Source organism: Pomacea canaliculata, linkage group LG12 (genome assembly GCF_003073045.1).
Source record: "Pomacea canaliculata isolate SZHN2017 linkage group LG12, ASM307304v1, whole genome shotgun sequence".
Taxonomy (NCBI): domain Eukaryota; kingdom Metazoa; phylum Mollusca; class Gastropoda; order Architaenioglossa; family Ampullariidae; genus Pomacea; species Pomacea canaliculata.
The window spans coordinates 13,498,920-13,526,507 of NC_037601.1; the positions used below are offsets into that span (position 1 = coordinate 13,498,920).

A 27,588-nucleotide genomic window follows, 5' to 3' on the forward strand; every position below is an offset into this window, starting at 1 on the left:
TAAAGCATTTGCGGACACATAAGTATACAGGAGGCGGCTGGTAAGAGCTTAGTAGAAAATAAACAGTTAAGGGCCATTAAGTAAAAAAAAATAAATAAAAGACAACTAAATAACAGATGAACACCCTTAATTACAAAGAAAACAGCAAAGAACATTTCAGCAAAATACATATGCACAGTATAATGTGATGAGTCCAATATTCTAGTACAGGCAAGTGGTTCACCGTATGTAGGGCATGGCATTCGGAAGGAAACCCTTTTTCTTGCTTCTTCTCCTCCTCCACCCTAGCCTACCCAATGAATTGGATAGCACATCAACAGTCTAAAAAAAAACATTTAAGATACATATCAGTGAACACTTAGCAAGAAAACTTCAGATGAAAGGCACCAAGAACCTACTTCAACAGAGAGATCAACAGCAAAGAAAACCTCGTTATAAAGTACACGAAATATTTCGGAGGTTCTTTATTCTGCTTTTAAATACTCGCTCACAAGGTTTTAAGGATACATTTTAGTTGCTTGGTTAGTTTAGTAGGAATGTGCTTCCACCTTGTGGCCATTTCGCACTAAGGTGGAGAGGAACCCTGAAACAAGGGTGGGGAGTAGGACAAGTACAGATAGAGTCCCGGGTGATCCTTAAGGGGGTACATGAGAGCACCGATAAGCTTTTATTTGGTCTCTCACTCACTTGAGAATATGCCCGTTAGAGAATTTAAGTTCAGCTTTAAAATGTGTTTTACAAAGAGGGTCTCTCATGAACAGACATCAGAATACTACTATCAGGGGATAGAGTAGGGAGGAGCCAGATTTCGCAAAATGTCGAGGTTCGTAAGGTCATCTAAACATAAAGCGCTAAAACAGATAAGAAACGATTTCCCACTTATTTCCAGTTTTGTTTGATTTACCCCCAGCTACGCTGTCAAGAAAATAAGCCGAGTACTTATCTACATGTTCAGTGGGTCAGGTCAGCTGATGGACTGTGTGCTCACAGGGTCACTGATATGTGGCAATCACATGGACTGTGCGTGCGTGGAGTGTGTGTATGTTTGTGTGTGTGAGTGTGTGTGTGTGTGTGCTAGAGTGTGTGTGTGTGTGCGAGTGCGTGTGTGCGAGTGCGTGCGTGCGAGTGTGGTACGTGCTGAACCAGGATCGGTGTGCGTTCAAGGGAAATAAATACACATTCTTTCGGTTATTTTGGGTAAAACGAAGTGTTGTGGTTCCTCCCTTCTTTTTTGAAACCCTGACTCTAAATCTTAACGCCTAGACTTTTAGACGTTAGCACTAACGAAGAACATGTATAACAAAAACATAAATCACGGGACCATTTTTTTCAGACATTGTGAGTAAACTGTAACGCTGAGTACTGAACTCGGGCAAGACATTTACTCTCTGGTTCACCTTCAAGATCACCTGGTACAGGTGCACCTAACTACAACCCATGTTCTGATGGTGCAAACCACTCTATTCTCTGGCTTATCTACTTTGTCACAAGGGATTGAAATCGGGGGGTCGAGTGGGGAGGGAGATAGAAGCGAGTATTGCGAAAGGAGTGGGAGAGTGAAAACTGTGCAAATACACTCTCCACGAGTCACGTGATCGCTTTGTCAAACAACAGTATATGCACTGACAGCCAAAACGTATGCATCTCATCCACCCGGCATGTTGACAAGTTTCCAGTCAATTCCCTCGAGAAAAAAAAAAACTAGCAATCATCGAGTGCAAAACACCAACGTGCGCGCGCAGCCTGGCGTTTACACACGTGACATCAAAGACCCCCGACCCCTTATTATTTAATGAGGGTTAATGGAGGTGTTTAGTCGACGAGCTCTGGTAACAGTCAAAGGAGTGTGACGGGGAAAAGGGTTTGTATGTTTTCCGAAAGAGTCCGTACCACGAAGATTATTCTCTTGCTGCTCCTTTCCCACCTTCCTTCGCTTTGAAGTAGTAGCAGATGTTGCCGGCGTCAGTCAAGTGTGACGTGAGCAAACATTCGTCTCTGTCTGGGGTCACTGGGGTCAGGTATGCAGCCTAGCACACAAACAACTCATAATTCTGTGCTCTCTCGCTCTCTGCCCTTCTCTCTTTCTCTGCCCTTCTCTTTCTCTCTCTGCCCTTCTCTCTTTCTCTCGTGTGCTGTACAGTGACACAAGTGTAGCGCATGTCAGCTAGATATTGAGTATATCGTCTCCGGTGAGTTCACGTCACGTTCTGAGCACGGCGATTGTTTACATGTGGGATCTGTTTACATAGCTAGCTGCAATTTTGCCTTAGTCGCTGACTCAGCATGAAATATCAACCCTCCTTCCCTCCTTCTTTTTTATATCTCTCTCCCCTTTTGTCTGTATGTCTCTTCTCTTTCTTTCCCCCGACCCAACACCTTTCGTGAGGGAGGTTAGGGGGCGTTCAATGGTAACTCGATGTCATCACCAAAGGACTTAGATGTTATGTGATTAAATGACATGCATCAACGAACGAGGAAATGAAAGACATAAAATTAATTTTAAATGTGTCAGCCGATACAAATTACTTAGGGGAAACGCTCTCGCACGGGTGTGTATTTGTCTGTGTATATATATATTGATATTATACAGAATCCTGTATAAGATATTTACATAGAAATTGTATATTTTTATAGGTCCGGTTCTACCGCAAGGCCAACTAGGCAATTGCCTAGGGCGCATTTGTTTGTTTATTTGTTTTTTGAGTGACGATGATGCGTGGAATCAGCCACCACGGCAAAGTATCGCTGAAAGTAATACAAAATCGCATCAGCATCTAGTCAGTCATATATACATCTACTATACCCACTTATCTACAAATACGGAAAAGAATGACCCGTTTAGGCTTAGCTATCTTTTCTCAAATGACTCCCATAATACTAGAGAGAATTGTCGCAGTTTGATTTGTGAGCACGCACGCAGCAGGAAGACATCCCGAGCATAAATGAATCCCAAGGAAGTTATAATCTTATTTGTCCAATATAAATTATTACATACAGAAAGTGCACCACATTTATGTCCCTAACATTTTACTGGCTCTGCCGGTTTCTGTCAATGGAGAAATAAGTTTATCAAAGTGGAAGATGAATAAAAATTATTGAAATGAATAACGCGGCAAGAAAGGTTGGTTAGGTTGACCCCTACATCCACTGAGAATGACCTGGCATCTTTACAAGAGAGAAAAATTAAATTAATATCTTTTTAGATAAAAGGGAAACAAATTTTAAGATTTAATTTGGTGATCAGAACCCATAAAATTAATCAGTAAATACGGTATAATCGCCATTTTGTGTGGGTAGGTGGGTAGCGCACTACGACACTTGTCTGTCTCCTAGCAACACAGCCTAGCAACGCACCCGATAATCACACTACTATTTATATTTTTAGAAACACTTATCAAGAGATTGAGAACTATCACAACTTTAACCCAACATTATCTCCCACCCTCTTTGATGTGCATGCATTTCTAATGACGATGCACCGATAACAAATTTCGCATCACGCTTTTGTTGATTTTGAAAGAAAAACAAAGCATGCGTCACTGAGGTGTACAGTATCTTATCGCGCATGCTTAGACGGAAAATAGTTTGAGTTTTGGCAATTGCCAAATCTTTTTCAAGCATGTTACTACACGTTTGGTGAGAATAACCAACGAATATTAAGCGAGTAATGCTGCGCCGTTCTCGTCGACGCGAATATCATCGGAGAACATAGATAATATCGGACGATAAAAATAACAAGGTGTTAAGATAACACAGTGTTAAGACCGTGACAGCTGCACAATAAGCAGCCCTGCAGATAACCTAAAGACCAGTGACAGACGATAGATGAAAAAGAGATCGACTGGTGGGTTGTCGTAGGAAGTAGGGTAAGACAACTCTCGGCTGTTGGCTCTGTAGTGGGTCACGGGGCAGGTTTATTTTTGGTCGCGGGGGGAAGAGGAGGAGATCGAAGCTGCCTGCAGCGATAAGAGCGTAGCGGCTGTCGACAACGACGGTTGTGGTGCAGAGGACAGGTGTACTTCTGTGCGAGCGTTGGTGGTGAGGCTGTTGTGGTTCTGACGTCGAACATGAAGGTTGACGGTCTGGCAGCGCTAGTGACTGGAGGGGCGCAGGGACTAGGCAAGGCTTTCACCGAGATCCTCCTGAAGAATGGGGCCAAGGTGAGTGGAGGCATGCAGGGGCATGGATGTTTGGGATAGAACGATCGAGTTGTTTGTTGTTTCAGGGTTTCTAGCCTAAGCATGCGTGAATCTCTCTTCTCTCTCTCCCCATCTCCTTCTCTCGCTCACACGTGTACGAACAATACTCGTCCCGGATGATGTAAGCAAAGAATGTTTCCTACACAGGTGTAGCACAGTTCACACGATCGTTCTATCTCACTCTTTCTTTCCGCATAAACGTAACAGACGAATTCACACACGTGCGCGCTGGCTCGTGCATAGACACGGTAAAACACAATTCACTGTGTTCACAGCTGTGATGACTGTTCGTGACACAATGCACGTAACCACATTCTCTCACACAATCACAATTCTCGCGTACTCAGGAGAATGTTAACCCATTTTCACAATCACACGCCTGGTGGTGGTCTATCCTTGACAAACTGCGACCACCCCTTTCGCGTGTCCTTAGGTCGCATCGGACAGGCCAAAGGTCATAGGTCACAAGTCACGGGCCGCCGGTAGCATACCACTGCTCTCGATTGCTCAAAAGAATATTTAGGATCAAAACTCTCAGATGCCATGAACTTTATATTAACAGCATATGTATTCTTACTCATGAAAACATTTAATTAAGCACTAATCTGTTTTCTGAAAAAATGGTTTTTAAGTCTGGATAATAGAGACACCATGTGTTAGAAGTAGGGGAGTGATGAACAGCAAGTCCCTTGTCTACCTGGGGTGAGCAGATGAATGTGTAGAACGCATTTTTTTAATTAACCGAGGCGTGTACGTAGCTTGGAGTTGCCGAGCTTCACGACGAGCATCAGGAAGCTTGGCTGATAGATGTCAAGAGGTTATCACAGCCCTCAGAGACGATGAAACGATTTCAACGATGTCTTGAAGTAATAAGTCTGCCAAGTGTTGTGATGATGTGTAGCACTAGCGTGTCGATGTAATGTGAAGTAGTAGAAAAGGTAACGTAGCCTGTGAGGTGACGCAGCATGCAATGTGATGATGACGTGCACTGTGAAGGTAACATGTAGTGTGAATGAATGAGATGTGACTAAAGTGTGGGGCGTGTAAGACATTGGGGTGTGACGTAGCAATCTGTTATACCTACCTGTGATGTAACAATCTGCTAGACCTACTGTCGTGTGATGTAACAATCTGTTAGACCTACCTGTGATGTAACAAGCTGTGACAGTAACATGTAGCGTAGCCTGTCGTGTGACGTAGCATGCTGAAAATTTGTACACCCCTGAAGTGAGTCAAGGCAGCATGCGCGATCAGCAACTTGTGATTACAAATAAAATCTAGGATTGTCTGTCTCAGCGAGAACAAAAACTGTAATACTATAAATAAACTCATGCCCTGACTCGCGATGCCTCATGAATGTGACTCACGCCCCTGCAGGTGATTATTTACATCTTGACCGCACGCGCGTCGGTGATGTAACTGTGTATAGTGCACCCTGACCTAAATGAATGTTGACAAAAGTCACAGTGATTACATTGTTTGTCGCATTTATTTATTTTTTGTTTGTTTGTTGTTTTTTTGGTTTTCGTGTTCTTTCTTTAACCCGACCCTGACCCGACAGCTTGCCTCCACACAGGAAAATACAATTAATTATTATTATTCCGTTTCATTTTTAGCGGTTTTAAGGAGTGGTGTATATCTTTTCAAAAATAGCGAAGAAAGATTTTGAAAATATTGCGGGAAAAATTTCAGTATAATCTTTCCGCAGTAACTCAGATTTTGGGGATTTTTTTTTTTTTTTAATTTTGTCGATGACTAAATCACGACAAATCGTTCAACAGGATATCTGAACATCAAAGCTTCAGGGAAATTTTGAAAAAAGCGAGCAGTAAAGATTCTCTTCTCCCCAAAACCTTCCCTGTTGCTTCGCCCGTGACTTGTTTTAGCATAAAATTGTCAGATGGAAGCATTTTCCCTCAAAAAGAACAAAGTTCTCAGAGGTAATCACAATTTCCCAGAGCTTGCGCTAAGCTTTTCTGCAAAAAGTCTTTCAGGAAGGCTATTTTTCTGTCTGTCTTTATGGCTGCCCCATTGACTTTACCGAAGTCTGGCTCTGCGCATGCGCATTCATGATCGATTGATGCAGATTTCCAGCAATTTCTAGACACGCGACTTGTCCTGGCCATCACTGCCCAGCTTCCCTTGTATCATATTTCACAAATTATTGGCTGTGTGCACGTGTTTTACAAACGATAATTATTGATGTGTCCAGATTGGCTTTCACTAGTCGCTGGCAGGTCGATGCTGTGTTACCTGACACCCACACTGCTGGAAATCACGTGACTTCGATATGACTTAGGTTACAGGGCAATCGAAAATCTCTCTCACTCACATAGTTGAAAATATAAAATAGTATGTTCGCATAATTAGAAAAATGTAAAATTAATTCGAGTACCCTTTTTGGTCGTTGAGATCGACATACTCGAAATTAAATACATATGTATGATTAAAGAAATAGTACAACCTTAAAATATTTTAAGTAGAAAAGTGTTTAAAGCAGTATTTTTAGTTAGCAGCCATCGATCTAATTAAGGGTTATTTGCAATGCTAATCTTTCAGGTCGATAAGGCTTTAAAAATGAGCGAGATTTTACAAGATGCTAAAACTTACTGTTTCCAATGCAATTGGAGGGGTTAACAGGATGACCTGTGTGGGCCGTGTGCCTGGAGCAGGAGAAACAAGGTTAACACTCGGACCTCGAGCTGGTGGCGCTCGAAACAAATCACATTAGTGTAAATCAGTCGGCGGCGTGGTGGCCATACTTGATGGCATCCAACCCCTTTGTCTAATCCCTGCTGACATGTGGCACAGAGGAGTGAATGTTAAGTGCCATGCAGGTGTCGCTAGTGTGCAAGGGAAGGTCAAAGGACACGTGAGACTTGCTGCTGACCAACGTGCTAGCTGACTCGTGTGTCTAAACCCGTGCCCCACTGCAGGTTCATGTTTGTTAGAATTTTTAGGCTTGAGTGTGTGTGAGAGAAGAAGGAAGAGTATCGTGGGGACAGATGAACTGTTCGCTGATAATATATAATATATTCTCTAGCTACATGCTAATGCTAGCAGTCAGCTAAGACAACCAGCATAAAATAAACATCTTAACTGTTTTCTGGCTACTCAGCTAGCCACTAGCAGCTTACAGTGAACCCATCCCTTGTTCATTAAGACTGATGAAAAAGAAAAACAACACTGTCACATTACTGTATGTATCATAAAATGAAAGGAGAGTAAGCCAGACTTCCCGGTGTTTTGCGGGGTGTGTGAAGGGGAGTCTCTATTTCCCCATAGAAATATAAACAAGATCGAACCTACTCACAGGTCATCATCGCCTTCTACTCGAAACTGCTACCATGACTGACGGAAGACACTCCAGGCGCCTGACCTCGTGAACTTTCTGTCAATTATCTACATTTCCTGGTGTAAATTGGAAAGGAACTGCTTTTGACGATTGTGATTTAAAGGGAGATACGAGGAAAAAAATGCTGTTGGACTTTCGAAACGTTAAAAGACGGAAGGTCGTCTGTTTTTGTATTATGGATTCTTGCGAAAGTTTACAGAAAACTGAGTTCATTAGCGCTGTCAATCTCATGGAAACTTTCTTATCCGTTTAAACAGGGATGATTAGATGTGTAAATCGATCAGAAGCAAGGGTTGACGAAAGAACACAAAAATGATCAAAATTAATGTTCTTCAAGTCCGAGCTGTGCGCAAGTAAACATTCTCCACAAAATTCTCTTGACCTTTGATTCGTGTATAAAATGCACATTTCTCTGAACCACCTTCATCCCCGACTTCCATTCTAGTCCTACCGAAAACAAACTCCTTTGTTTTACTCTGCATTATGTATTGTCTTGTGTTTTATGTTGATACTGTATGCTGTACGAGGAGTGTGCGAGTGACCAGTTGAAACCATCAATTGTTGTCAAATATAGCAGAGTTTGTTTTTTTGAATGGCTAAGTGATTGTCTTATTTATTTATCTTTATGTGTGATGATGACGAGTTCTAGTGATGTACAATTTACTCAAGGATCAATATGGTTACTGTCACTATTTGGATCAACCTCTTTCTCGCAGGTGCTATTCACAGACATTGATGAGAAGATCGGCAAATCCACTCTGGCTCAGTACCAGAAGCTGTACGGCCAAAACAACGTTCTCTTTATTCAAGCGGATGTTACCTCCCAGGAACAAATGGAAGGTTGTAGTCTGGCATTGTCCTTACTCTTTTGAGTGACGTAGTAGTTTGGTTAGCGACTAAGAGGAAGCGGAAGTGACGTACGCTTATGAACGTGCTTCACAATCTTTTGAATGAAATGGCTGTTGCTATGAATGTGTGTTCATTCTCACCTGTTGCCACGAATGTTGACTGATTCTCACCTGTGAAGGTTTTTCCACACAAGGCAGAACACAAATGTGGTATGTGACGTACACAACCTAGAAGAACACCTTTCAGAAAACACTGACATCGTATGTGTACATGCGTTCGTGAGTGCGTGCATACATGCTCAGCTGTTGAGGCCGTTGCTGACTCATACTCACAACAACATATGGCATGCACTTTTCTGTATACCCGCGTGCAAACAAAACAAATGCGTTGTAACGTTTATTTGATCGCGTGATGACTGCTGGAGCAAAACACTAGGAAGAAGGTTGCATTCACGAAGAAAAAAAGACAGGAAGAACACACACCTTGCTTGCAGGATGGTCCTAAATGTTTTAAATTTTTGTTACGCACTGCGTCTACAAGACTAGTCTACACATTGCTGGATGAGCTAAGAATAATTGTCTTGGAACAAAAATTAAGATAAGAAACAAATAATAACGGGAACGAAGTATATGTTTGGGCTGGAGGATTTCCTGTAACAGATACAATATCATTTGTCTTCCAGAGGTAGTTAGCAGGGCAAAAACAATGTGGGCGTAAACAGAAATAACATAGGAAGCTCGCCCAGCAGGTCTTCCAAACTGTCCACAGTCATTATTACCGGAAAATAACTCCTACTCAAGCTGAAATGTTTCTAGTCTTCCGTTCATTATCTTGGCATTTTCCGAGGCAGGAACTGGGAGCGCGAGACGCAGCAACAGACGAATGCATAAAAACTTTTCTCCTGTCTTTTTATTTATTTTTTATTTATCTCTAGCAGCAGGCCGCTTTGGACAAGCATCAAGTTTTAAGTCCGCGTGGGAATGTGGGTGTAATGTGGCTGAAAACATTTGTGTACATACAAACTGACAGATCCGTGCAGATTGCTGCTGACCCCTTGCTCAGCCAGAGGTGTTTATGTGTGTGTCTGTCTGTGTGTTTGTGTGTGTGTATGAAAGAGAGAGGGGAGGAAATACTGTATGTTTGTGGGATGGGGTGTGAGCTTTGTGGACGGTGTTGAGGTTGAGCACAGGCTGGAGTCCATCCAACTGGCAATGCTTTGCGAAAATTGTTATAGTGTTTTAAAAGTTTTTTCATCAGTGCATCAAAGGTAAGGTAGGCAAGCAGGCAAGCTCACTGAAAAACGCACACACACAGAAAGAGAGTGAGAATAGACACACACACACACACACAAAAGAGAGAGAGAAGACACAGACACGCACACGCACACAGAGTAGAGATGCTCATTGTATGAAAGCAAAAAAATAAATAAATAATCAGGATGTAAACCTGGAGGTCTGCAAGAATGAGTAAGAAAAACACGAAATTGTCTCGTCGACAGAAAAGTAAAGGAAGACTGAACATTAGGATGCTATCTGAGTAACTGGTAGTTCAACCCTGGTGAACTCTACAATCATTACTCAGAGTGTGTGGGTGGCTCTGGAACTGTGTTTACCTCCCTTTGCTGTCTTTAACGACTGCTGCTGCGCGAGCTAAGAGTGAGAGAAGGCGTAAACAGAAAAGCAAAAACTAGAGTTGTTTTTTTATCCGAAACATTTGCATACGCAATTAACTAAATAGTATAAAGTTACAATCAAAAACAATTTTTTGCACAGTTTTGCAATATATAGAACATCAAACACATATGTATGGTTAAACTCTCTCTCGTCTATAATTCTTGCTGAGTTCATTGTGGAGTTCGTGCAACTTGCCGAGATGACACTCATTTATTGTGCTGTCCTTGATGTCAAAGCTGTTTAATCGATTGTGGGATCACATGAGGTGATAAACAAACCAGGTTGTCTGCCTCTGACATAGAGGATTTAGTGGTTGCCTGGGTAGCAAAGCTTTAAACTGATGTTGTTCGTTGATTGCCATATAGACAAGTAGATGACTGAATGACAAGTATGACAATTTGAATCAAGTTTATATATGATGGTTGAAGAAAGCGATTGTCACATAGACGAGACAACAGATGAATTAATAATTTCCTTTTTTTAAAGTCGAAACGAATGTTATAATATTAAACATTAAAAAAATACCCTCAATTAGAAGAGGAGATCACATGATTTCGAGATACATGTCATCATCCTCATTTATATAGCATCTCCCAGTGCTGCATCTTTCGCTGATGACCGCTTATTAGTTTAAGTCCATTTTTGTTCTGAACGTTTGTAGTACTGTACTGTGGTATTTTATTATTCAATATCATATTTTTTAATTTTTTAGTTTTCAAAAAATCTTACTTAGGTTGTGTTTCATGGTTTATTGTTTCTGTCGATGTATTGTACTGGATTTGTTTTCCCCAAAATAGTAATTTGGTCGTATTCAAACATAATTGTTCCCTGATCATATTCAACAGAATCGTTCCAATTAGCCAAGACATCTTTCGGGAGGCTAGACATCTTGTGCAACAACGCTGGCATCGGAGGGGAAAGTGGAGACGCCTGGGAGAAGTCGATAGACATCAACCTGGTGAGTGTCCCACTCCTGTAAAACACACCGAGGGATGAACTAGGACAAGTATTTGTTCCCACGCAAAATGGAAAATTCAGTGACAAGCAGACTATCTGATTACAGAAACGTGACACTCATATTGGATTTCACCTATTGTCCACATGAACCGATTTACCTTGGTCACACGCCCACTGCATTGTATTTGACTTAGAGATTTGTTATCCCATCTGTGACCTTTACCCTCGAAAATACACCACGGTTAAAAAAAGAAATACGTAAAAGACTTTTATCAGTCTCAACTGGTATCAAGGGTTTAAAAGATGTATTTTACGAACTATCGACATAATCCGTTAGAATCTAATTCATTGTAGGTTTTTTTTTTCCTTGTGATGAAATTGTTTACAATTTTAAATAAAATATGCAAAATCTAGAGAGGTGGTCACAAGAGCTTTACAATTCTGTAATTTTGGACTTCAGAAAGGGTCAATCCGGTGCTGCCGTCTGGCGATGGAGTACATGAGGAGAGACAAGGGAGGACAAGGCGGCGTTATCGTTAACATCGCTTCAATGGGAGGTAATACAACTGTGCGATCTCGTTACCTCGTGCACTTGTCCTACCCGACTTACTTCCCTTGGTTCAGAAAAAAAAACGTGAAGGCACCAAAATTCATGATCTAGAGCAGGGGTGGGCAATTAATTTTCCCAAGGGGCCGGATGAGACATTGGGATGGTTTTAGAGGGCCGGACTAATATAGTTAACTCAGTTTTACCCAATACCGTGTATATAGTATATATATACTGGCGGGTGGGCGGGCGGGCCGGTCAGAGACAGGAGGCGGGCCGGATCCGGCCAGCGGGCCGGCGTTTGCCCAGGTCTGATCTAGGGAATGGGATGAGCACATAGAACGAAGTCTGTCATGAGAAAAAAAAAAAGCATCTTCAAGAAGTAACTGATTATAATTAAATATGTTATTGAAATATGCATTAGCACAGCTCACACAGAACTGTTACCTTGCGTCTATGTCAAGATTTCTGAGCTGAGTCAACCTCTTGAACTTTTGTCCACATTTTGAAAAGTTTATATATCGATCAGGTAAAAAAACTTTGCAAAACTTGGTCAAAGATTTGTTCATATTTGTTGTTAAGGAATACAAAAGAAAAATTATTCTGAAACTTTTATTTCTTAACACTGTAACGTGCTTGTTGTAATTTCTTACCACGGCTTATATCAAACGATACATCCCAAAATCTGAAATTGTATACTGGAATAATGTATCCACAGATGCAAAAAAGAAGATTGTTTGGTGTTTTAAAATCATGAATAAACTGGTCATGTGCAGGACTGAAGCCGCAGCCTTATGGTCCTGTATACAGCGCAGGCAAAGCGGGTCTCATCATGTACACGCGGTCTGTAGCAGTAAGTAAGATGCAAAAGAAGGCAGGTCTGCTTGTCGGATCCTATGTACGACTGAACTGTGATGTGTTTGAACTCGATAGATCTTCCAAATTTACTTTTCTATCTACGAAATGATCCTCATTCTTGAGGTAAAAATATTGGTGAACTAAATATTTCTGTACGTCGCTGACGATGAGGACCAAAGAATAGGAACCAAAGCTAAAGAAAGCATCTCTCTCTCTCTGTCAGCTAACTTGCCTGCTTGCCTGTCTGTTTGTGGATCTGTGTATCAAAATATGTGAGTATGCATGGATTTTTAGACGACTGTATAGCAGGAAATAACATTGGTGCTTTTATGAGAAAGGTATGGTTGTCTGTCGTCTAACCCTGACATTCCTGTGTCTGTAGGCAAATCCCGAGTTCCTAGCTTGTGGGGTTCGTATTAGCACACTCTGCCCCGCGTTTGCCGACACACAGCTGGTGGCCAATGTCTCCAAAGGCACATGCCTTAACACAGAAAAGGCATTGGAGCAGATTAAAGCCGTTGGAGTTATGACGTGAGTACACAAAAATCTCACTTTTTGTAAAAATAAAAAAAAAAAACGAGTGTAAGCAGCAGTCGAAAAATTTGACGATAATAAATGTGATGGTACATGAACAAAAAATGTGGTGAAAATTAAATCATGTTATATTTAAAGAAATAATTGAATATTGAATCTGAAGCTCTTCTTTTGTCCTCCTGTCCACCTCTCGGACAATACCTTGTCGCATGCTGCATGCTACAGTTTTTTACAATTTTTTACAATCATCCCATACATATATGAAGGTAATAAATATGGGAATATTCATTGTTTATCCCGCAGAGTGGAATATGTTGCTGAGGGATTCTACGAGCTGGTTACAGATGATTCCAAGAACGGAGCAGTTCTCACCATGAGCAAGCATACAGGCAAAAAATATTTGGAATTTTAAGCCGCCACGAAGAAAGTTCAATTCCTTGTCATCCTCCGGACATTGGTGACAGACGACCCAAGGAAATCACTAAAGACCACATTCTTCTGGTGTGTTTTTCTTGATGACGGCTTTTGAAATTCTTCTACAAAGGATCTTTCGACCAAATATGTATGAAGAAATTTGTAAAATAAATGTGATAGCTTCCTATTATTTAATTTGCTGTCGAACACTAAATTAAATGATTTCCGGATTCATTCTGGACTGGGAGATGCTGAAGACGTGGAAGAGGAAGCCAGGTCTTAACTAATCATTTTGTTGAGTTATTTAGGCTTCTTTATATGTTTTAAATGAAAATTTCCTCATGTAAAATAGTAGAACAGGTATCTATGGATATGTTGACTAAAGCAATATTAGATAACAATGTGTGTACGTCTGTAAACATGCATTTTGCGAGCGAGTATATTTGTGCGTCTGTGTTTGTGCGTGTGTCCGCGCATATGGAGCTGGTATATACAGGTTTGCGTCTGAGGCACCATCACATGGATTTTAAGGCTTACATTTTAATCTGATTAATAAAGCCAATCATCAACAATTTTCTAAAAAGTGCTGTTTTATTTTACTCATTTTACTTTAAAAGGAATGCTACAATATATTGCGCATTTCCCAGTTCTATTTTTCCCAATCAACTTCATTTGCAAAAAGAATAACTATACCAAATGTTTATGGTTTCATGGTGGCACCGGGTGAGATGGAGGACCAGTGTAAGTACTACCCACCTTTTATAGCAGTAGCTTCAGAGTCAATACCATGATGGATGAGTTGGCTACAAGTTCATCACAGCAATATAGACATCACAAGTCAAGTGTCAGACATACATTTGATGGAATTCCAGGTGACACGAGCGATACTTTAAAGCTGAAACTTTATCCAGACTTGATTGATATCCTTTCTTCCAGATCAGTTCATAAAATGTTAGGACAGCCCTAGACTAAAGTACTATTCACTAAGAGTGTAGTTGAAAGTTATAAATATAAGTGTTGACTACTATACGAAAGAAAAAAGATATTCAGGAATATATAAAGGAAAGGCTATTCGTTGCAGAAAAGCATCTTGCAAACCGTTACAGAGGTTTCGACTATTTTAGTTGCTTTTGATGCTCGGTTGTCATAAGGGCGACTAAAGAGGAGCTGGACTTATTTTTAATGAAAACTTCCTTAGCACTGTAGTTATATTCTTTGAGAATTAGAAGCATACTATATTATAAAATATTGTAAACTATAACTATTCAGTGATGTCCCTTATTATCCAAGTACCCACTTATATTGTTCAAATATTTTGAGAAAAATAATATTAAAAATTATATCTGACTTTTTTCTTTGCTGGGAAATTTCATTAATCGAAAATTATTTAGTTTCACAAGCTCTTGGTAAAGGATTTTTTTTTTTTGTTTTTTTTTTTTTTTTTTTTGTAAAGTTTTCTCTCCCCGAGTAGTGTTAAAGAAAAGATTTCAGTGCAAAATTACTGCAATAATAAATAGCATTAATAAATTGAAACAAATAAATTTATAGCAAATGATCTTATGCTATCATATGGGGTACATACATAAACGCACACATTCGTACACACATATACACACATACATAAAACTTCACAGAGAAATAGCCTCAGACACATACAAACACACACGCGCACGAATAAAGTCTTATTCTTAACCCTGATATAGCAAAAGTACACCAAAAATCGCCTTAAGTTGGCTGGCTGGTTGGATGGCAGGTCGGCGGCTTGGTTGATTGAAAGCAACAGGTGGAAGCTGTCAGCGATTCTGCCTGAAGATGGACTAACAATTTTCTAATTACCAAAGCCAAAGACCCTCCACACGCCTCGCGTCATTAACTTGTGACATGTGTGTGTCATCCTCGCATGGCGGGCTAATAAAACATAACAAACTATCTCTTTACCTGAGAAATTTACTTTTCAAATGCTCACAGATGTGACACTGATTTATTACAGCGCTGTCGCACATTCTCATCGTGTGTGTGTGTGCTATTAGACATTATTACACAGTTTGATACATAGTTATCAGACTATGTTGTTGGGGATTATACGACCTGGTTACACATTATTCCAAGAACGGATCAGTTCTCACCATCAGCAAATTTAGAAGCAAAAAGTATTAACAATTACATCCATTTTGAAGACTTCTTTTTCGTATCGAAGTGTTCTTTTTTCCTTTCGGACTCCCAGTGGTGCGTTTTATTGAAATCCAGGTCTGACGATTTTGAAACCTTGAAACCAATCTCTAGTTCGCATACATGCATTTTTTAGGACAATCTAATGTAAATGGCACGAAAAACAGAAAAAAATGTTGGCGGGTGTAGTGTGATTTGCGTGCGTGTGTGGGTGGTTCTCACGTCGGCCGCTTTCTCTTTGATGTAAGTCTTCATGTAGAGGCTCTTCTAGAAGATTATTACTTAAAGTGAATGTTCGCTCTACTTGTATATATTGTCAGACTCTACTAGCATATATTCTTAAAATTAGGACTAAATCCAAAAGTAAAATTCGTTGAATTTGTTTAGTCTTTTTCTTAAACGGGTCGAGGAGCCTGACGGCTTAAGTTCTCATTGCAGTAAGACCAGACCGAAACAAATGTATATTAGTAGAGTTTTTTTCGAAAAAGTATTTTGTTCTTTTGATTTTGATTCTTTTCCAGTGTAATTATGTCATAGACAAATACCTATAACTTATTTTCCTAAACTGTTTGAATGTGCGCGCTCCGCGAGAGAGATAAAGAGAAAGTGTGTATGTGTGTTTGTGTGTGTATGTGTGTGTATGTGTAAGTAAATCTTATTAGATAAGATCGAAGTCTACACAAATGTTCACCCCAGTTTCATTTGTTTGACAACTGTAAAGAAGATAAAGTAACATAAAGAAAAGTAAAACAAAATTTTCTTTGCAATATTGAGTTTATTTCAATCTAGAAAAATCTAAAGTAAAATGCTTTTGCAAAGAGTTATTATCCTATAGAAGTAGTTAGCAGGAACAGTGTAGTCTGCAGTATTTTGTATCCTGTGTACAAAATTATCCCCTTATCCTATTTTCTGGTACCCTCAGACTGCAGAGATACCAGGGTAACACCTAGTCACACCTGCCATACACTTTGTGACACGTCGACAACAGCTGGAGCATAGGAAGCTGCTATGAGTCCCCGCCTCCCTGTTGTCACCGTTGTCTTCACTTTCGTCGAGCGATGAGTGTGACGAGGTCACCTGTTGAAAAAGGAATATTTTTGAGCTGCTACTTGTCATTTAATCTGTCTAATTCCAGCACCTTCCTTCACATAAAATACTGCGCTGTTGGTTGTGTCATTATTATTTTCTGTTGTGTTGTTGATACAAAAGTCTACTGTACCAAGATATCCTACAAACCTACAAATAATAAAACATATTTTAATAGAAGCGATAACGTATGATAGTTTCCACTGTAGTTTCAAACCGGAAGTGTGTAGCATGGAGTGTGCGCACTTGGAAATGTTCAAAATGATTTGCACGCTGATACTTACGGACGAGTCTGGCCTGGCTGCTGCATCCCATCATGTTTTTAATTGGAATAGTCAGGCGAGAGACGAGGTTTCGCACGAAGTTGACAGCCTTGTCGCTGCAGTCCGCCCTCACTCTCTCTCCCACACAAACCGAGAAATTCTCGATTGGCCTGTACATTGAGCAATAGTGTTAGTTATAAACATAGTCAAGCTAACGGTAGAGGTATCAGAAATATTCCTAAATGAAAAACTGGTAAGTAGACGCAGGAGAAAAAGAATAAGGAGGTATGAGCAGAAGAAGAAAAAGTCGAAAAAGACACAAAGGAGAATAAAACAACCCGCCACACCACAGCTGTTTGCGTCACACGTACCTACAGCTGCTTGCGTCACACGTACCTACAGCTGCTTGCGTCACACGTACCTACAAACGTCTTGTGGACCGCCCTGAGACTGCATGAATGCCTGCTGTAACTCAACCTCCATGAGAGATGAGCAGTGCTGCATGGACCTCTCGAAGTCGACGTTGGCAATACATTTGGACTCGGTCAGCAGAGCTGGAAACAAAAACCAATTTTACTAAAAGGAAATTTACAAAGTCCTATTTGTGTTTGCAACAAGAACAAGGAAGTAAACACCTGTCAATTTTTTTTTTAATGTAATACATGTACATCATATAAGAAGAGATAATAAGATAAAATAAAGGTAAAAGGGCAAATTATTTGTTTTCTTGATAAACTATTTATTAATTTACTCGAAAGATTTTTACAGTTTTCTTTTCAACTTCATGTAAGAAAGGGCTAACAGACAAAAGGAATTGTGCTAAAGCAGACTTACCATCCTTGCCCTCTGGACTGCAGATGTAGCTCAAGACATTTTCCATAGTCTGAATGGTCATGCCTGCAGCTTCTGATGGGTAGCAGCCACTGATGTAGTTGTTGATACAGCCCTTAGAGCCAGCCAGCAGTCTGAGACATGCAGGTGAGATATACACGCATTTATTTCTCTTCTGTGTCATTGCAAAGCTTCAGCTAAACACTACTACAGACTGTTAAAACGAATGTGGATTAATGACGAGGACTGTCAGTAGTAAAGTCGTAATCTTTGGCAACGGGACAGCAGACATCTACATGAAGGTAAGTCTGATTGAAAATATAATGTTGAGTACTTGGGAGCCACCAACTACAAAGACTACAGTTCCACGACAGATACCCGCAATAAGATTACTAGCGAGCTGCTCGCTTGACAGGATTCAATGAACCCAAAACAAGGGGAGTGGAAGCGAAGTACCCACCAGTGGATGGGTCTCACCCACTCCATGTTTAACCAGGACTGGAGTCTTTATCGCCCATTACTAGTCATACCGTCTTTTATCTAGTACTTCCTGTCTACTGGAACAGTTTCGTTCTCCATCGAGCATTTACCCCATATTTCATATTACACATTTCTGTAAATCAGAATAAACATATCACTAAATAAAATTGATGAAAAGACAATATGTTGGACACAGAGACTCGGATTGAATGAGTTTCCATGCCACGGTGTGTGGAAAATAATTTGTTACTTACGAACAAGTCTGTTCAATGGTTGCGGCATCACTCAGTTCTTCCAGTTGGTTGCCGCTGAATGGGTTTGAGAATTCGACAATCGGTAAGATGCACTGCATCAGCTGCATGTCATCGCAGGCATTTTGTCGCTTTTTTTCGGAGACAAGGCAAAGCGAGCCAGGCTACCTGAATTACAGGCAGGAAACATCAGATTAGAGAAACATTGGTACAATAAAAATAAAAGTAAATAAGTAAAAAAAAAGTAAATAAAAACACCATTATAGGCAGGTGCCGTTCATTTCTAAAATTGAATTTCATTTTATTATTAATAAAAAGATTTGTTTGACTGAAATAAATTATTTATAAAGAAGATTTCTTTAAAAATACATCCATGGAGGTTAATGCCTTCAGATACAAAATTTTGAAACAAAAATGTAGATACAAAGTCAGACAAGTTTGGTTTATTCATGTTTTTAATGCAGCTGTGCAAAAAATCTAGTATCTCATTTATCTACGACTTTGTAATATTAAACTTATTGCATTTGGCAGTAGTACTGTAAGGATAAAGACTGAAGACTGTAAGACTGGATATCATACCTGTAAAGCAGAGGACCAGCAGACCAAAGACAAAGGACTTCATGGCGCAGACTGTTGAGGGAACAGCAAGGTGTGAACTGAACGGTCGGCAGCAGGAATGAACTGTGAATACAGAGCCAGACCTTTATATCTTTGTTCACAGTCGCAAGTGGGCGCTGGTGGTACTGATATTAATCTAATTGAACAATTTGTTCCCATTATTTTCGGGCGTTAAAGGTCATAAGCACACTGGAAAGACCGATGAAATAAAAAGATAAGTGGATGAGTGGAAAATGGAGGATAGTTCATTCTGAACTTGTGTAGGTGGCTTTGTCGTTATATGCTGACTAGAAAGGTCTTTCCTGTTTTTAAGCATTACTTCTATATTTTACTTTATTTTAGTTCATTGTAAATGTCGGTATATCTGATGGGAAACCATTGGCTTGGAGTTTTAATTTGTAAAGGACTACATTCCCCACAAGTGTCTCTGTGTCTTTTGTTCCAGAACCTCTCAGCAAGCAGCAGATATTCTTTATTTCTTCTTTCTTTCATTTTTGTCTTTTTTTCTTGCCTCTCACTCTCGATGATTTTCACTCTCTGTATCCTCTGTTTAGTGACCTCTTGCAGGTTTGCATGACAGGACCATCCGAGTCTTTTTAGTCGATTAGTGCCTTGCAGTTTCTGTCCTAAAACCAAGAAGATGACCTTTTGCAGGCCATGGCCTGACATTACTGAGGTTAACTGGGATGTAATTAGTTCTGACTGAAATTCTCGCTAAGTACTGATCATTACAGCGATGACTGGGTTCAAGGAGGGCTTTCGGTGGCCGGCAGTGAACAGTCGTCGTCGTTAACATTGACATTTCCGCTGTCGATGTTGCAATGTAGTATTGCTGAGTGCAGCAGACCTAAATCCTCAAGGCCATCAACTATATAAATCACGATTATTTGATGAATTCTTTATAAATATAAAGTAATAGTTTTATTTTCCAATCTTTTTGTTAAGTTTGAAAGTCTTAGACCCATGTTATGATAAGGATTCTTGAGATATTTTTGAATGGCCTAGCCTCATGATGGTGACTGTGATGAGGAATGGAAGCCAAAATGTCCTACATCTTCTACAGGGTGTACAGAATACAGAATTGTACAGAATACAGAAGTGTACAGAATACAGAATACTTCCTTCGTCCAGCGCCCCCAAAATAAAACCTATAGAAATATTTTACCGCAAAGCACCATTACAAATATGATTATCCAGAAGGGGCAGAACATAGCACAATTACAGAATCATACATGGTAAGAAAAGCAATTCACGATGACATTTATGGACTTTGCCTTACATGTATATGCACTTACACTGACAGACGAAAGATGGAAGGACAGAAGGAAAGGGAACAGCCTATCCACACCTGAGAGACACTAAACACTTCTTTCGTCCACAGTGTAGAGAAGTCAGAAAAACGATCACAAAATGGTTTATCAGTACCTGGCATAGCCTGATTCTTATTGGAGAAAAAAGAAGAAATCTGAAACACAACAGACACTAAATAATGTGTTGCCCATCTCCATGTTTATTTGTCCCAATCAATCTTACTTAAAACACAGCACCAAACGATAGGTTTCAGACTTTTTATTCAAAGTGTCATTGATGTTCGGATAAAAACTCGACAGAAGTTGATCGTGTCACATCTTCTCAGTCCAAACAGCTTGATTCCCGCAACTGTAGACAATAAAAGAGATAAAAGTAAACAATCAGAAAAGAAAAAAGAAACTATGAAGGAATCAAAACTTAAGAAAAATAAAGAACGAAGAAAAAAGAAAGAAAATAGTGGTTGGATAAAAGTATTTTATCTCCCTGAGAGTTCACAAGACCTCTATACAACAATCAAGAATGAATACCATTACTGGCTTCTTTTTTAGGATTTAGGTGTGCCAGTAAAGATACTTAAAAAATCAGAAAAAGACATTTTGGAGACTGATTTGTGGATAGGGTTTTAGATGCATATCAAATAAATGTCTTATCCGAGAAAGTTAATGATGAAGACGAGATATATTAAGCATTAAATTTATGTTTCACACTGATGTAAAACGGTGGACTCCAATGTACATTTTACACTTAACTCGCATAGTATACACTAGTGTACAACATGTACTTCACACGTGACCCACGTTTATGAGTCGAAGTCGAAGTCGAAATCGTCGTCGCCGAATCTGTAGCCGAAGCCGAAAAAAGGATACCCGTAGCCGGGGTACAGGCAATCGTAAATAACTAGTAATCAAATTTTAATTTTATATACATTATTACTCTGACACAAAAAGTCACATGCGTGGCTTTGGTGAGCACATTTGAATATCACTTTGCAGGATTTTTTTTTTATTTCCACTGTTTCATTGGCATAGATCGGAGGAAGGGCTTGGCTGAACCCTTTTGTTTCCCAGGGATTATTTTGATATTTATAACATTCTTCGTGGACAATACCAAATGATAACAGACGACTCACGTGCCTGACGCCTGTTCTAGATGCTTTCTGATAATATTAGTCATAAGTAAATGGCATCCGGATATTTTTTAGAAAGTATATGGCTTTCAATGTTTAAAATGTTTACGCTTTTCTCGAGTATGACAATGCTTTCAAAGAAACGTCTCAGACAGCAATAGAAAAATAAGACTTTCAGCTATGAAATTTAAGACCAGGTAGAGTTAAAGTAAGTTAACAAGAAGAGTTCAGGTAAAGTGGAAAAAATTGTCAGGAAGATTTTCATGGATTAAGAATGTAAGTCACTGAAAGTTTACCAGAAAGCTCACTAAAACATACAAAAGGCACATTGTGAATGGACAGCTTATCAAGTCCTTGCGCATGAGATTTTATAACTGGATGTTCATCGTTCAACTACTAAGTTCTTTATTTTTTTAAATATTTTTGGTATACTTCAAGCGAAAGTCTGCTCCATGCAATCAACAAAGATCTCATAGGATAAGGGGTGGGAGCAGGTTCGGACCCAGGAAATGGGTTAAAATGGACTTCTTAAATAATAAAATGTTTTATTATACCCTGATCAAATTACATCCTAGAGAACACTTTGAGTAGACTATAACTGCAACATAAAAATTCAGTTCTAACATCGCCAAATAAAATCTTTAAAGAATAAGTTTATGAGACTGGTGTGCAGACCTTTTTTTAAATATGGTGGTTTTTGTATTGGATAAATACCTATTTATATATCCGTAAGAACGTTTCATTTTTTCACAAGGAACTAAGAAATGTGGTAAAGAGATTCAATACCAGTGGAATATATTTGTTGAACTTACCTGTAACTAACAGGATGGTCACTCGCTTTGACTCGCTCTGTGGCACCAGGTGAGATGGAGGACCAGTGTAAGTACTACCCACCTTTTATAGCAGTAGCTTCAGAGTCAATACCATGATGGATGAGTTGGCTACAAGTTCATCAAAGCAATATAGACATCACAAGTCAAGGGTCAGACATACTTTTGATGGAATTCCAGGTGAGACGAGCGATACTTAATGCTGAAACTTTATCCAGACTTGATTGATGTCATTTCTTCCAGATCAGTTCATAAAATGTTACTACAGACTAGATTAGAGTATTATTTACTAAGAGTGTAGTTGAAAGTTATAAATATAAGTGTTGACTACTATACGAAATAAAAAAAGATATTCAGGAATATATAAAGGAAAGGCTATTCGTTGCAGAAAAGCATTTTGCAAACCGTAACAGAGGTTTCGACTATTTTAGTTGCTTTTGATGCTCGGTTGTCATAAGGGCGACTAAAGAGAAGGTGGAGTTATTTTTAATGAAGACTTCCTTAGCACTGTAGTTAAATTCTTTGAGAATTAGAAGCATGCATCATATACTATACTATAAAATATTGTAAACTATAGCTATTCAGTGATGTCCCTTATTATCCAAGTACCCACTTATATTGCTCAAATATTTTGAGAAAAATAATATTAAAAATTATGTCTGACTTTTCTCTTTGCTGGGAAATTACATTAATCGAAAATTATTTAGTGTCACTAGCTCTTGGTAAAAGATTACAATATTTTCTTGATTTTTTTTTTAGTAAAGTTTTCTCTCCCCGAGTCATTCACTAGTGTTAAAGAAACGATTTCAGTGCAAAATTACTGCGATAACAAACAGCATTAATACATTGAAATAAATTTATTACAAATGATCTTATGCTAACATATGGGGGACATACATAAACACACACATTCGTACACACGTATACACACATACATAAAACATCACAGAGAAATAGCCTCAGACACATACAAACACGCGCACAAATAAAGTCTCATTCTTAACCCGTTAATGGCTGGCTGGTTGGCTGGCAGGTTGGCGCTTGGTTGATTGAAAGTAAGAGGTGGAAACTGTCAGCGATTCTGTCTGAAGATGGACTAACAATTTTCTAATTACAAAAGCCAAGGACCTTCCACACGCCTCGCGACATTAACTTGTGACATTTGTGTGTCATCCTGACATGGCGGGCTCATAAAACATAACAAACTATCTCTTTACCTGAGGAATTTACTTTTTAAATGCTCACACACGTGACATTGATTGATTACACACTCGCACATTCTCATCGTGTGTGTGTGTGTGTGCTATTACAGATTATTAGACAGTTTGATACATAGTTATCAAAAAGGGCAACTTTAAATGTTCAGTCAATGCTTAAGGACAAATTTTTGGAAATATTTACTGGTTTGAATTTGCCACAAGAGTGGACTATGTTGTTGGGGGTTTATACAAGCTGGTTACGCATGATTCCAGGAACGGATCAGCTCTCACCATCAGCAAATTTGAAGCAAAAAATATTAACTAATTCATCCATTTTTAAGACTTCTTTTTAATTTCGAAGTGTTTTTTGTTTCTTTCGAACTCCCAGTGGTGCGTTTTATTGAAATCCAGGTCTGACGATTTTGAAACCTAGAAACCAATGTCTAGTCCACATACCTGCATTATTTTAGGACAATCTAATGTAAATGGCACGAAATGCAGAAAAAATGTTGGCGGGTTTCGTGTGATTTTCGTGCGTGTGTGTGGGTGTATGGTTGCCTCTCACGGCGGCTGCTTTTTCTTTGATGTAAGTCTTCATGTAGAGGCTCTACTAGAAGATTATTACTTGAAGTGAAGGTTCGCTCTACTTGTATAAATTGTAAGACTCTGCTAGCATATATTGTTAAAATTAGGACTAAATCCAAAAGTAAAATTGAATTTGTTTAGTCTTTTTCTTAACCGTGTCGAGGAGCCTGACGGCTTAAGTTATCTTTGCAGTAAGACCAGACTGAAAAAAATGTATATTAGGAGAGATTTCTTCGAAAAAGGATTTTGATTAATTTGCAGTGTAATTATGCCATACACAAATACATATAACTTATTTTCCTAAACTGCTTGAATGTGCGCGCTCCGCGAGAGAGATAGAGAGAAAGTGTGTGTGTATGTGTGTGTATGTGTGTGTATGTAAATCTTATTAGATAAGATCGAAGTCTACACAAATGTTCAGCCCAGTTTTATTTGTTTGACAACTGCAAGGAAGATAAAGTAACATAAAAAGAACAAAAACAAAATTTCCTTTGCAATATTGAGTTTATTTCAATCTACAAATATCTAAAGTAAAATTGCCATACACTATACATAGAAAACTGTTGTGATTCCCCGCCTGCCTGTTGTCACCGTTGTCTTCACTTTCGTCGAGCGATGAGTGTGACGAGGTCACCTGTTCAAAAAAGAATATTTTTGAGCTGCTAATTGTCATTATATCTAATTCCATCACCTTCCTTCACATAAAATACTGTGCTGTTGCTTATGACATTATTGTTTTCTGTTGTGTTGCTGATACAAAAATCTACTGTAACAAGATATTCTACAAATAATAAAACATATTTTAAAAGAAGCGATAACGTATGATAGTTTCCACTGTAGTTTCAAACCGGAAGTGTGTAGCATGGAGTGTGCGCACTTGAAGATGTTCAAAATGATTTGCACACTGATACTTACGGACGAGTCTGGCCTGGCTGCTGCATCCCATCATGTTTTTAATTGGAATAGTCAGGCGAGAGACGAGGTTTCGCACGAAGTTGACAGCCTTGTCGCTGCATTCCACCCTCACTCTCTCTCTCACACAAACCGAGAAATTCTCGATTGTCCTGTACATTGAGCAATAGTGTTAGTTATAAACATAGTTAAGCTAACGGTAGAGGTATCACAAATATTCGTAAAAAAAACAACTGGTAAGTAGACGCAGGAGAAAACGAATAAGGAGGTATGAGCAGAAGAAGAAAGAGTCGAAAAAGACACGAAGAAGAATAAAACAACCCGCCACTTTGTTTAAACTGTCCTGGAGCCGTTTTCCAAGGCTTCAGATTGTGTAGAAGTGGTGATACACGTGTAAATGTACCTGTCAATTTTATTCACATCTCCGTTAACGTCCAATGTGCACTAAACACCTAGAGTCCTAATTCTGGGGCAAGCAAAGTTTCTCTACAGACGATAATTTAGTTCTTCTGTTTGTGAGATCACTTTGATGGTGACCTGCTTGCACATCACTGATCCTACAGCTGCTCACACCACTGATACCTACAGCTGCTCAAGTCACACGTACCTATAGCTGCTCGCGTCACACTTACGTACAAACGGCTTGTGGATTGTTCTGAGGCTGCATGATTGCTAGGTCAACCTCCATGAAAGATGGGCAGGGATGCATGGGCCTCTCGAAGTCTACGTTTGCAATACATTTGGACTCGGTCAGCAGAGCTGGAAACAAAAGACGATTTTGCAAAAAGGAAATTTACAAAGTCCCATTTGTGTTTGCAATAAGAACAAGGAAATAAACACATGTAAAATCTTTTTTTTAAAAAGAGTCATACATGTAGATCATATAAGAAGAGATAATAAGGTAAAATAAATGTAAAAGGGCAAATTGTTTGTTTTCTTGTTAAACTATTAATTAATTTATTCGAAAGGTTTTTACAGTTTTCTTTTCAGCTTTATGTAAGAAAGGGCTAACAGACAAAAAAAAATTGTGTTAAAGCAGACTCACCATCCTTGCCCTCTGGACTGCAGATGTAGCTCAAGACATTTTCCAGAGTCTGAATGGTCATGCCTGCAGTTTCTGATGGGTAGCAGCCACTAATGTAGTTGTTGATACAGCCCTTAGAGCCAGCCAGCAGTCTGAGACATGCAGGTGAGATATACACGCATTTATTTCTCTTCTGTGTCATTGCAAAGCTTCAACTAAACACTACTACAGACTGTTAAAACGAATGTGGATTAATGATATAAGTCGGGATCTTTGGCAACGGGACAGCAGACATCTACATGAAGTCTAACTGAAAAAGACAGATACCCGCAATAAGATTACTAGCGAGCTGTTCGCTTGACAGGATTCAATGAACCCAAAACAAGGGAGTGGAAGCGAAGTACCCACCAGTGGATAGGTCTCACCCACTGTCTCCAAGTTTCACCAGGATTGGAGTCTTTATCGCCCATTACCAGTCATACTGTCTTTTATCTAGTACTTCCTGTCTACTGGACACAGAGACTCGGATTGAATGAGTTTCCATGCCACTGGATGTGTGGAAAATAACTTGGTACTTACGAACAAGTCTGTTCAATATTCGCGGCATCACTCAGTGCTTCCAGTTTGTTGCCGCTGAATGTGTTTGAGAATTCAACAATCGGTAAGATACACTGCACAAACTGCATTTCATCGCAGGCATTTTGTCGCTTTTTTTCCGGAGACAAGGCAAACCGAGCCAGGCTATCTGAATTACAGGCAGGAAACATCAGATTAGAGAAACATTGGTCTACAGTAAATAAAAACACCCTTATAAGCAGGCGCAATTCATTTCTAAAATTGAATTTCACTTTATTATTAAAAAAACATTTGTTTGACTGAAATAAATTATATCTAAAGACGATTTCTTTAAAAATACATCGATGGAGGTTTATGCCTGCAAATACACAATTTTAAAACAAAAAAGTAGATATTAAGTTTGGTTTATTCATGTTTTTAATGCAGTTGTGCAAAAAATCTAGTATCTCATTTATCTACGACTTTGTAATATTAAATTTATTACATTTGGCAGTAGTACTGTAAGGATAAAGACTGAAGACTGTAAGACTGGATATCATACCTGTAAAGCAGAGGACCAGCAGACCAAAGACAAAGGACTTCATGGCGCAGACTGTTGAGGGAACAGCAAGGTGTGAACTGAACGGTCGGCAGCAGGAATGAACTGTGAATACAGCCAGACCTTTATATCTTTGTTTTCAGTCGCCAGTGGGCGCTGGTGGTACTGATATTAATCTAATTGAACAATTTGTTCTCATTATTTTCGGGCGTTAAAGATCATGAGCACACTGGAAAGACCGATGAAATAAAAAGATAAGTGGATGAGTGGAAAATGGAGGATAGTTCATTCTGAACTTGTGTAGGTGGCTTTGTCGTTCTATGTTTACTAGAAAGGTCTTTCCTGTTTTTAAGCATTACTTCAGTATTTTACTTTATTTTAGTTCTTTGTAAATGTCGGTTTA

General features: G+C 39.2%; 3 protein-coding genes and 1 long non-coding RNA gene across 4 annotated transcripts; 1 reads left to right on the top strand and 3 right to left on the bottom strand.

Moving 5' to 3' along the window:
• Nucleotides 1-3,829: 3,829 nt before the first annotated feature.
• On the top strand, nt 3,830-13,969 carry LOC112553275 (15-hydroxyprostaglandin dehydrogenase [NAD(+)]-like). Its single transcript, XM_025220382.1, has 7 exons — nt 3,830-4,160; nt 8,271-8,394; nt 10,922-11,034; nt 11,494-11,590; nt 12,357-12,433; nt 12,821-12,969; nt 13,276-13,969. The coding sequence occupies exons 1-7, from the start codon at nt 4,068-4,070 to the stop codon at nt 13,382-13,384; spliced, it is 762 nt and encodes a 253-aa protein (XP_025076167.1). The 5' UTR covers nt 3,830-4,067; the 3' UTR covers nt 13,385-13,969.
• A 2,341-nt stretch (nt 13,970-16,310) lies between these two features.
• On the bottom strand, nt 16,311-19,180 carry LOC112553285. Its single transcript, XM_025220396.1, has 6 exons — nt 19,046-19,180; nt 18,470-18,634; nt 17,739-17,869; nt 17,326-17,458; nt 16,926-17,074; nt 16,311-16,632 (listed from the first exon to the last, which is right to left on the bottom strand). The coding sequence occupies exons 2-6, from the start codon at nt 18,574-18,576 to the stop codon at nt 16,598-16,600; spliced, it is 555 nt and encodes a 184-aa protein (XP_025076181.1). The 5' UTR covers nt 18,577-18,634; nt 19,046-19,180; the 3' UTR covers nt 16,311-16,597.
• Nucleotides 19,181-20,574: 1,394 nt separating this feature from the next.
• Nucleotides 20,575-21,280, bottom strand: LOC112553286. Its single transcript, XR_003097000.1, has 2 exons — nt 21,193-21,280; nt 20,575-20,743 (listed from the first exon to the last, which is right to left on the bottom strand). It is a non-coding gene; the product is annotated as an uncharacterized LOC112553286 (long non-coding RNA).
• Nucleotides 21,281-24,620: 3,340 nt separating this feature from the next.
• On the bottom strand, nt 24,621-27,316 carry LOC112553284. Its single transcript, XM_025220395.1, has 6 exons — nt 27,189-27,316; nt 26,651-26,816; nt 26,093-26,223; nt 25,680-25,806; nt 25,051-25,199; nt 24,621-24,769 (listed from the first exon to the last, which is right to left on the bottom strand). The coding sequence occupies exons 1-6, from the start codon at nt 27,229-27,231 to the stop codon at nt 24,735-24,737; spliced, it is 651 nt and encodes a 216-aa protein (XP_025076180.1). The 5' UTR covers nt 27,232-27,316; the 3' UTR covers nt 24,621-24,734.
• Between the last annotated feature and the right edge of the window lie 272 nt (nt 27,317-27,588).

Bases quoted from the DNA above. Each gene is read 5' to 3' on its own strand.
- LOC112553275 (XM_025220382.1), top strand. From the start codon at position 4,068: ATGAAGGTTGACGGTCTGGCAGCGCTAGTGACTGGAGGGGCGCAGGGA. The intron at 4,161-8,270 runs GTGAGTGGAGGC...TCTTTCTCGCAG, and splicing joins TCCTGAAGAATGGGGCCAAG to GTGCTATTCACAGACATTGA. The intron at 12,970-13,275 runs GTGAGTACACAA...TTTATCCCGCAG, and splicing joins AAAGCCGTTGGAGTTATGAC to AGTGGAATATGTTGCTGAGG.
- LOC112553284 (XM_025220395.1), bottom strand. From the start codon at position 27,231: ATGAAGTCCTTTGTCTTTGGTCTGCTGGTCCTCTGCTTTACAG. The intron at 26,224-26,650 runs GTAAGTACCAAG...TGCATGTCTCAG, and splicing joins AATATTGAACAGACTTGTTC to ACTGCTGGCTGGCTCTAAGG. The intron at 25,200-25,679 runs GTAAGTGTGACG...CTCAATGTACAG, and splicing joins AATCCACAAGCCGTTTGTAC to GACAATCGAGAATTTCTCGG.
- LOC112553285 (XM_025220396.1), bottom strand. From the start codon at position 18,576: ATGCAGCTGATGCAGTGCATCTTACCGATTGTCGAATTCTCAAACCCA. The intron at 17,870-18,469 runs GTAAGTAACAAA...TGCATGTCTCAG, and splicing joins ACCATTGAACAGACTTGTTC to ACTGCTGGCTGGCTCTAAGG. The intron at 16,633-16,925 runs GTAAGTATCAGC...CTTTTTCAACAG, and splicing joins CAGCCAGGCCAGACTCGTCC to GTGACCTCGTCACACTCATC.